At 36.8% G+C, this 11,247-nt stretch overlaps 1 protein-coding gene across 1 annotated transcript; it reads left to right on the forward strand.

Moving 5' to 3' along the window:
• Nucleotides 1-434: 434 nt before the first annotated feature.
• LOC107023488 (ankyrin repeat domain-containing protein 13C-like) lies at nucleotides 435-10,326 on the forward strand. Its single transcript, XM_015224201.2, has 3 exons — nucleotides 435-735; nucleotides 844-2,630; nucleotides 9,471-10,326. The coding sequence occupies exons 2-3, from the start codon at nucleotides 1,032-1,034 to the stop codon at nucleotides 9,852-9,854; spliced, it is 1,983 nt and encodes a 660-aa protein (XP_015079687.1). The 5' UTR covers nucleotides 435-735; nucleotides 844-1,031; the 3' UTR covers nucleotides 9,855-10,326.
• Nucleotides 10,327-11,247: the final 921 nt, after the last annotated feature.

An 11,247-nucleotide genomic window follows, 5' to 3' on the forward strand; every position in this document is an offset into this window, starting at 1 on the left:
GCGGGACAAAATCGCGTCCCCCCACCCCTATACGCCCATCGCATATTGCCGGTCGGGACCGGGACTCAAACTGGTACCGACCTGGGTTGGGTCACCCGAGATCCCTTGTCAGCCCTAATCATACATATCCAGTAATGGAATATAGATTATGATTGACTCGCTATTCACTTAACTTTTTATCGTTATCATTATGTGGGAGAGATGACCGAATGGTTCAAGGCGTAGCATTGAAATCATACAGGTGTGAGTCGAGTCTATGTGAAGGGTTTGGTTAAGATATGAAAATTTTTACCAAGTATACAAATGAAATCTAACCATACATGTCCTCAAATTATATCTTCTAAATCGTCTACACGGTTCCACCCTTCTCCTCGAAAAGGGGATTTTAATAAATAATGGAATATAATACTCAGGCTTAGGGTCAAAGTTGGTAATATTTCTTACAATAATTTAAACTTGTGATTTGAGAGAAGGGATAATCATCGCGTCCTCCTCCTCCATGCAGTTGCATTGTTTAGGTTGGTGCAGAGAAAAAAATTGAAAAATGGGGTTGAGTAAGGTAGTTTGGTAAAAATATAAGAAAATGGAAAGAGGAAAGAGCAGTAGTAGATGGTGAAGGGAGAGAGGTTAGGGAGGAAGAAGGTGCTATACATGTACACAGAAACCCTCTTGAGATCTCAACCCAACCCTTTCTCTCTCGCCAACTCTTTCCTTTCATTGCTTCAATTTTTTCCGGTAAGGCATCTTCTTTCTCATTTTGGATATTATGCTTTTTAATTTTTGCCAGATCGATCGATCGATCGATAAATGAATGCTGTTTCGTTTTCTTATTCTCTTGATCAGATTTGAGCTTGCTGTATACTGGACGATCTCCCCCGGCATTGTCGTAATTTGTACAATATTTGCCTAGAGATTTCTTGTTTTGATTCAGTTTTTTTTTTGTTGGTAAAAAAGAAAAAGATGGGTAAATTCTAGTTTGTAAGTGAGATTATCTTGGAAGGCAACAGACCAGATTTGAAGAAACCTCTTCAATGGAAGATTGGTCCAAGTATGCTCATAGTCCAGCTCATTTGGCAGTAGCTAAGCGAGACTATCCCACTTTGAAAGAGATTGTTGATTGCCTGCCTTGTCTTGCCAAGGCCGGTGAAGTAAACACTGAGGCAGAGTCTGTGGCTGCTGAGATTGATGCAGATGCTGTTTCTGCAGTAATTGATAGGCGAGATGTTCCTGGCCGTGAAACTCCTTTGCACCTTGCTGTTCGCTTGAAGGACCCAATCAGTGCAGAGATTTTGATGTCTGCAGGTGCTGATTGGAGTCTTCAGAATGAGAATGGTTGGAGTGCTCTTCAGGAAGCAGTGTGTACCAGGGAGGAGAACATTGCTATGATTATTGCTTGTCACTATCAGCCTCTTGCTTGGGCCAAGTGGTGCCGTAGACTTCCTAGGATTGTCGCCTCAGCTGCTCGTATTCGTGACTTCTATATGGAGATAACCTTTCACTTTGAGAGCTCTGTAATTCCGTTCATCGGTCGGATTGCTCCGTCAGACACGTATCGCATTTGGAAACGGGGTTCTAATCTTCGTGCCGATATGACACTTGCGGGATTTGATGGGTTCTGCATTCAACGTTCGGATCAAACTTTCCTCTTTCTTGGAGAGGGCTATTCATCAGAAACTAGTAGCATATCCTTACCTCCAGGTTCTTTAATTGTCCTTGCTCATAAGGAGAAGGAGATCACAAATGCATTAGAGGGAGCTGGTGTGCAACCATCTGAAGGTGAAGTAGCCCATGAAGTTGCTTTGATGTCTCAAACAAATATGTATAGGCCAGGAATTGATGTTACTCAGGCTGAGCTTGTTCCTCACTTAAATTGGAGGAGACAGGAGAGGACAGAAATGGTCGGTACATGGAAGGCAAGTGTATATGATATGCTTCATGTGATGGTTAGTGTAAAATCAAGGCGTGTTCCCGGTGCCATGACTGATGAAGAGCTCTTTTCAATGAATGATGATGGTAAATTAACAAACTGTGGTGAACACGACGATTATAATGGTGTATTAACAGCTGAAGAAAGAAGGCAATTAAATTCTGCACTTCGAACGGGTAATTCAGATGGACTTGGTGATGATGATGAGGAGCTTGAGGTTCAGGATTGCCATGACAACTCTAGTGGAGGTTCATTTAGAAGTTGTGAATCCAATGGTGTTCCTAAACAGAAGAAGAGTTGGTTTGGTTGGAACAAGAAAAATTCCAAAGGAACTGGTGATGGTTTAGAGGATTCAAAGATTGTGAAAAGGTTCTCAAAGTTGGCTCCAGATAATACCAAGCAGAAATCCCATGACACTCATAAATCATCATCTGAAGTTCAAGGGGAAGATACCAGAGATGTTAAACGGAGCAAAGATAAGAACGGCAAGAAGAAAAAGAAAAAAGGGCCTCTCGGTGAGTCTAAGAGTGAAAGTGAGTACAAAAAAGGTTTAAGACCTATTTTATGGTTGACACCTGACTTCCCGCTGAAAACAGAAGAGCTTTTGCCATTACTAGACATATTAGCCAACAAGGTTAAAGCTATTAGAAGGTTGAGGGAGCTTTTGACTACTAAGCTACCCCCTGGCACATTTCCAGTCAAGGTACATGATACCTTTTCTATTATGTTCTCTTCCCTCTTGCTTTTTCTTCTTTCTCCTTAGTCTTTATTTTACTGGTAATATATTCTGAACTTCCTTTAGCACGTGGCTAGCTTATGCTTATGTCAGAGGCTCTAGATGAAGGGTGGGGTCTTTAATATTTCCATACCCTCATAATATGCACGCCACGTGCATCCACCATGAACCTACCGATGTTATTACATCTGTGTTTCAAAAAAGGATCACATGACTGGTGGAACAAAATACGAACCCCGTTATTTCCCTCTTTAGAATTTTGTTCCATGTGTATTAGATGCGTTTGGACATGAACTAGAAGTCATGATTGAAACCATTGATTGGGTCGAGGTTGATTTGAAGTTGTAGTTTTTCTCATAAACATGAAAACCCCACAATTTGTGAAAATTATCGGAACTTCCCCAATTCTTGTACAGTCTTCCCTAATGAGCAAAGCATAATTCGTAAATAAGGTATCATAATATCCTAAAACACCTTACTGATAAATTGTATACTTTCATGTTCCTTTTTTAAATAAATGCTTGAGGTTACATGCTATATTACAGACATTCAGATACACAATTTTACAAAGATCCACTGGTCCAAAAAATCAGCAATAGTAGTAACTGGTTGTTCTTTAATATAGTCCTTTCAAATGGTATGAACAATCTCTTCATGTCAAGCATGGGTCCTTTTTGAAAATATAAAATTATGGGTCGAATTTTAAATTACAAAGAAATTGAAACAACAAATTTGAAATCAAAATTTGAAGTTGGTGTGGAAGTTTTGTTCAAAAGTGTCATAAACAAACACAAATTTGAAATCAAAATTTCAAATTTGAAGTCTAAATTGCATGTCGGAGCACCTCCTTATCTTGTTTGTTCCTATGTATGACATAAGCACTGTTGCTTGTGACATGTTATCTCATCCTTTTGTTACTTTAATCATCCAATGATATGCACATTAGAGTGATCAGGACTTGGGGTTGTGTCATATATATATGGGTGATTTGCATAAATAGAATCTTTCTGTGGCACCATTTAAATATTTTTAAGAGAAGTCCTGGAAAAATAGCCTTCGCAGCAGAATGTAGAAGCACACTCCTGGTGGCTGCCAGGATTGCAAAGCAAAATCTTTGTGATCACCAGGATTTGCCCAAGACTTACTTTAACAGCAAGTTATCATTATTCGTCAAGATTTCTGGTCAAACTCCGATGGATCACCAGAATGATGACCACAAAATTTGACGAATTGCGTGAATTGGTTATAAAATCCTGACAGGTCACCATTACTTGCTGGGTATATTTCACTAAGATTTTGCTTCAAAAGTTGTCCAAGTCAATTCCAGTCAGATCTGATTTTTTTATACAAATTTCTATCACCAATCTCAATGATTTCCAATGATTTGATTCAACCTAAACCTTCAAAATCAATTGATCCACTGTCTTCTTCAATACTTTTTTGCATGCTCAACAAGGACCAATGATGGTGTTATTCAATTTTCTCCAACCAAACCAAATGCAACTCATTGATGAGATAGCCAATATAAGCTTAGTGGAATATTATCACATCAATTCCAACCACAAATAAGCAATGGGAGGAGAAATGAGTAGAAGAAGAAGGGAAAAGGAAGGAGGAGGAGAGATTCTGGCGAAACTATTTTGTACAACTTTTCTTAATATGTCAATAGTTAAACGCTGCTCCTTAAAAAGTCTATCCCGTGTGAATTCTTGTATATATATAAGACAAATTATTGTGGATATTCTTCAAAGTTCAACTAAATTGACTTTTTTTTTACTGTTAGTAAGATTCCTTTGTGATTTCTGTTTTTATGTTGGTGTGACGGTAGGATTGAAGTATAACAACGTCAAAGGTGAAGTGAATTTTGGGGAGTTTAAATTAAAGGCTGAGTAAACAGATCGTTCTGTATGGTGGAGATTTTTGTACCGTTGGCTTTTTCCATATCTATCTTTTTACCTCCTCTCCTTTGTCTTGACTTGTTTCATACGTTTTTTTCTTGATTCTGTTTAGGTGAAAACAGAAAAACTATATGGCTACTCATACTGAGGTTGGAATTATCTCCAATTATTTTTTTGTGTAATTCAAGTATATCACATTATAAGTACACCAAGTTGGACTCCTAGTAAAATATTGGTGATGGTAAAGAAATGGATGGTGATGTGTGCGTTAGGTCCATGTCTCGAGTTCGAACCTCGCTACATACAAAAGCCTTGTTAAGTGAAGGGTAGTTTGGCGAGGCCATTTTTCATGGAGTTTCGAACAATGGGTCAGTTGGTCCTCTACTATTTCCCGGTTATAAAAAAAAGTACACCAAGTTGGTGTTTAATTATTTACATTTGGTTTTGTGAGAACCACATTCATCCAACGAATTACAACTATCTATACTATACAAAACTTGCTCTTCTTACCAAATGTATAAATTACACAAGCATGATTTTTTAAACTTCTAAAGGATCTAAGCAAAATGCTAAAGCAGGCCAGAGAACAACAATGGATTAAGGGCTTCAAAGTAGGGTCAGATGCCGTGAACCAAGTCACCATTCACTTGTTGTATGCTGATGACACCCTAATCTTCTGTGAGGCAGAAGAATCTCAAGCTAGATATTTAAATCTGACACTCTCTATTTGAAGCTCTATCATGATTACATGTCAATGTCCTGAAAAGCATCATATATCCTGTCAATCATGTGTCAAACATAGAGGAACTCTCAGGCATCTTGGTTTTTAGCATTGGGACATTCCCTACTACTTACTTATGTCTTCCTTTAAGGGCGAAATTCAAGAATTGTTAAGTATGGACTTGATCATAGAGAAGTTTGAAAAGAGATTAGCTTCCTGACAATTACATTACTTATTCATGGGCGGAAGGCTAACCGCTAACTCTTATCAACAATGTTCTTGAAAGCTTACCATCATACTATATGTCTATGTTTCCCATCCCTGATAAGGTTTTAAAGCAATTAGATAAAATCGAGAGGAATTTCCTTTGGGAAGGAAGCAGTAGCACTCACAAATTCCACGAGATAAATGGGAGAGAGTCACAGAACCAAAATGCTTTTGTGGTCTAGGTATTAGAAATTGTCTTTCATAACTAGTGCCATCTTATGAAATGGCTTTGGAGGTATTGCGCTGGGGATTCAAGCCTCTGGAAGGAGGTGTGGAACCAAGCTGGAGAGAAAGATATCTGGATCACAAAAATCTCTAATGCTCCATAGTGTGTTGTAACAGGAAACTCATTACCAAGCTGGGAACTGAATTCTTCCAAAACATCTACTTTAGACCTGGCAATGGAGCACATGCTAGATTTTGGAGAACAAGTGGCTCAATGGCACTTGTGGAGAAGTTTCCATCTATTTATCAGATTGCTGTGGATAAAAACTCCACCATAGCACAAAACAGAAATGGAAACAACTGGACTATTCTACTTAGAAAAACAGTTAAAGATTGGGAAATGCACAGCTTGATAGTACTGCTCGCAGAAGTGGAAGAGTACACCATTGATGAGAACAAAACAGATGCTATGTGTTGGGGAAGCAAGGGAACATTCATAGTGAAAGAATGCTACAGACAGCATGGAACTCATAACCAGGTAGTTGATAGATGGCCTTGGAAATTGACATGGAAGATAAAGTTACCTCCTAAGGTTATTTGTTTTAATTGGACTGCCCTAAATGAAGCATGTTTAACTCAAGACAATCTCAACAGGAAGGGTGTCCAGTTAGTAAACAGGTGCTATCTATGTTTGAAACTATAAACCTTTTGCTATTGCTCTGTGCAGTAGCCACAGATTTTTGAAGCATGCTCTACTGAATTTTCGGTCAAAATGGGTCATGCCAGACCTTATAAGAGGCACACTGGAACCGGAGCTTGTGGAGGGTTGATAAAGCCATCTAAAGAATTTGGAGGATGATCCCTGCTGCTATCTTCTGGTTCATATGGAATAAGAGGAATAGGAGGTGTTTGATGGAATCTCAACTCCAAATCACTCCCTCAAAACAAAGGGCCTAGTGAATCTTTTTTGCTGGACTAGTATGACTACTGTAATTAGCACTGATCAGTCGTTTGATTTTGTTAGCTCCCTTGTCTTAGATTTACAAGGGATTCATTAGTTCTTTCGTTGATGCCTTTTCCTTTCCTTGTAACTATGCATCTACTAGATGGTCTTTTTTTTTTTGAAATCAGTAACTTTGTATCAAATCAAGATTCAAAACAGTACTTGGGTAGTACTGAAACCATATTTATAATAGAGTTCTAGTGTCTTTCCTCCCAAGATATAAAGAATCTAGAACATCTATGATAGACACAGTATCATTAGAGTAAATTTGATTACACCAAAAACATAGCAGTAAGATGAAATTTAACTTGATCTTCTGCACATCATTCTCTAAGCTCTCAAAACATCTGGAATTCCTCTCCTTCCAAATTGTCCACCAGATACAAGCTGGGACAATTCTCCATCTACTCCTATCCTTAGCATGTGAACATGTTCCCTCCCAGCTGCTAAGAACCTCTGTTATCTTGCCTGGCACATTCTTGTTATGGTGAAACAATCTCTTATTTCTTTCACTCCAAAGAGGCTGAAAGAGCTTGTTAACAATCAAATTATGTTATGTTCTCTATATTCCTCCATGAATCAAGTGTATCTCCGAGGAGCAGAAGAGGTTTAATGAGCAGAACTGGAAATAAAATGGATATTCCTATCCTGTACGATAAATGTGCGTCTATTATTATTAAAAGAAAAATGAGGCCACCTGCCCATTTGAATTCTGAGAAGATAAAGGAGTAGGACTGTGCTGAAATAGTTTCAGGTTTGGTGATGGACCTAGGTAGTTATGGTCTTTTGTATAAGTTGTTAAAAACACACTATGAACTTGCTAAAACTTGAACTATCTGTCTTTCACACATGGTATAAGTAGGAGAAGGGTAATTAGGTATTAGCGACATTTAGCGTAAAGAAAGTCTTGTGGAATGGTTGTCTCAACATGAAAAATGGAACTCCAATATTTCCTTACAACTACTATTAGCTTAAACAGTTCTCCCTCCAGCATGTATATATGCAACAGTAGAGATTTGAAAGTAGCAAGTGTACTGAGTAACATGTTTGCGTTGTCGATAGTGGTCCAAGTTGGACATACTCTTCGTTCGTGGTGCTGCACCTGTGTTGTCAAGACACCGGCACTAGTATGGGCGTGTGATACGTACTGGATTTGGTCAATCAACATTGGAGTGGATACTTTGACCTTAAACCACAGAGAAATCAGAGATAAATTTAGCATTTTGATATGTCAAGAAAAAAATTATGGTAGATATTTAGAGTACTACCTACAACTTGAGGATAAAAATGACATCCATTTGAGGTCATATGTGGATCATACATGTTGAGGATCTCATTTCGTGAAGGATTTATTTTTTTTAAATAAAAAGGAATGTTGAGGCGTTTTAGGATTAACAGAAAAGGTCTAAAGATCATCCATTCTTATCTTGGCCTGTGCATGAGTTGCCTGATTCCTACCCTAAGTTTTGACAAAATGTTGTACCAATTTCCATAAATAAAGAGGGAATTGCTTGTTCATATGGAATATTACTAATAATCTAGAAATCTTGTCCTTGCAACATGCATAGACATGTGTTGAACATACTTCAGATGAATTATAGAGCACTACTTATTTTTCGAAAGTTGGAATCTGAGATTATCTTTATTGCTACATTAATAGATAGTGAGATTAAATACTTTTTGTTGAAGAGGAGCCTTAGTGTAATAATAGAAGTTGTTGCTGTGTACCATGAAGTCCTGGGCTCAGCCCGTGGAAACAACTGTAGAAGATAAATCTATAATGATTCGGTCTTTCCTCTGACTCTGTGCATAGTGGGAGCTTAGTGGACTTGATTGCCCTCTTTAATAAATACTCATTCTATTCCATTTTAAATGACATTATTTCTTTTTAGTTTGTTTCTAATAATCTGACCCATTTCTATATTTGATAGCTCTTTAATGATCAACTTTTTATTTTACCCATCACGTCATGCTCTTATAGCCATAAAAATGTCATAAAATGTTTAAGAGCACAAGTCCAAAGGGTACTTTTGGTATTTGCCAAAAGTCTGTCTTTCTTTCTAAAATTTTGTGTTCAATCAAACAACTTTGTATTAAATGAAATGGAGCACTTTTTTGTTGACATTCTTGGCTAGTAACGTAAATACTAGCATACAGTTGAGTAGTGATAGGGCTTGGCTTGTGAATTTCCTAACATTAGAACCTTAAAAATAATTCAATTTCAATGAATTAGATTAAAAGCGCAGATCATCAATTTCAGACAGAATTACATTCTTATCGTAGTATGTTTCTAGCAATTAAAAACGACTTTTACATCTTTGAGAAAAACACAGTATTTTAGATATTTGCCATTATTGTACTCCCTCTGGGGCTTTTTTCATTGTTTAAAATAATTGAATTCTTCAAAGTTCAAGTTTGAATTTTTTCCATATTTGCCGTTTCCTTTAATGAAGTTTGATATTTTCTAGGAGAATTACACTACTTATAAAGTTACATTTATGATTTCATAAAGGACAATAGTGGAAAGTATGGTTTAAATTATGTCTTTGAATGTTTTTCTTGATAAATGTGCATTGCCTCACAAATTTAATTAAATATGGAATAGGGGGAGTATTAAGGTGTGAGAATTGAGAGTTTATTTTGTCTGTTGTAACCTTGTTTTGAAAGATATGCTAGTATGCTCGATCTCTTTAATTCACATCTGACTGTATTATGGAGTTTGCGTAGACTCACTATATTTTGCTGCATCTCAGGTAGCTATTCCTATTGTTCCAACCATCCGTGTGCTTGTTACTTTTACCAAGTTTGAGGAGCTTCAGCCAGTGGAGGAGTTCTCAACCCCTCCTTCAAGCCCTGCACATTTCCAAGATGCTAAATCAAAGCAATCTGATGGCTCTGCATCATGGATTTCATGGATGAGGGGAAGTCACGGTGGCCAATCTAGAGACAGTGAAAGCTGCAGCTTCCGTGAAGAGATTGACCCATTCCACATACCTTCTGATTATGCTTGGGTTGATGCAAATGAGAAAAAACGCCGAATGAAAGCCAAGAAAGCAAAGAGCAGGAAGCATAAGAAGCATGTCACGACTAGAAATTCAGGTATTGGGAGCCAGGCCACTGACGATGTTGAAGAATAACAATGACCAAGAGATTTAGTGTATTGCTTCCACAAGAAGAGGTAAAGCTGCTTTTTCCCATCTCAGCTCTTCTGATGGTCTAGCTAGTGTTGGTTGATTTGCCTCATTATTGTATGAGAAGATACAGATCTTCTTCTGTTGTATCTTATTTGATTCTAAGATCTGAACATCATTTTGTTTATTCCATAGTGTCTTCAGCCTGTTTATCGTCTTTTGCTACTTCAAATGTATCTACGTTCAATAGGTTTTCTCAAATGGAGTTGTTTGTCAATCTAAGAACATTAGGCAGAAATTTGACTTGAAAACTTGTAGAGGATATAGTTTGTGTATCCCTCCCAGTCATTTTTAGATTGTCTATTTTATTCATTCTTACTAGACGTTTGCAAGATAGCAGTAATCTACAACAGATGAAGTTTGTAGAAAGGTTTACTTGGTGTATTTTTGTTATTTGAAAACCTCAAGTTTCTTGATACTTTTGTTATATGGTTTGATGAGGTTTATTAGTGGATTGTGAGCAGATCTCATATGACTGACTGGCTTGACATAAAATCAATCTGAGTCAGTCATATCCTCTACTGGTAAGCCCTGAAGGTGAATCACAAAAACAACAGAAACATGGTGCTGGGTTCTAATGTGTGTTGCTACTTATGTTCTTCTTATTCTTATATTATTTTCTATGATATATTTATGTAAATATTTCAGAGCATGCATCCATTTAACATGTACCGATTATTTATTTATTTTTAAAAAAATAAATAGAACTGACACCTAATATAAGGCAACTTCAGGCAAGGCTGCTTGCTTCACTTCTTCTAAGTTGTTGCATAATAGTATGTTTTCTGATTTGTAGTAATTGAAATATATTGCTTTGAAGAAGTGAGTCTTGAAATCCAATACAAAAAGTGAGTTAAAATCATTCGAGTCTTGAAAGTAGTGACAAATCATTGTTATTACAAAATGAGTTTGTTAGATTTGTGGCATTGAAAAATTGATGTTTGAAGGTTGTGACAAATCATTGTATGATACATGAAATTTGTGTTTAAATTTTAAGCCTATTTGGAGTAAATTCGAGAGTTAGATTAAAAAAATTTTAAGAACATTTCTTTTTATTACACGCCAATTATCATTTTTGGCTACACTTGATGGAGAAGGTTTTACACTTGATTTTTGTGCCAAAGATATAATCAGTTTTACAAAATAGATTTGTTTGAGGTTATGAATTTATTTTTATTTGAAGAAATAGAAATGTGAGATGTTTTGAGAGTTGCATTTAACTGTTTTATTCGTTACCATGAGTTTCTTTGAAGAAATAGATGGTGTATAAAAAATATTTTTAGTGTTTGCTTTGTGAGTGAAAAACATTTTAAAGAAAATATCTTTTATTTTTTACAAT

This window comes from Solanum pennellii, chromosome 6 (genome assembly GCF_001406875.1).
Source record: "Solanum pennellii chromosome 6, SPENNV200".
Lineage (NCBI taxonomy): Eukaryota > Viridiplantae > Streptophyta > Magnoliopsida > Solanales > Solanaceae > Solanum > Solanum pennellii.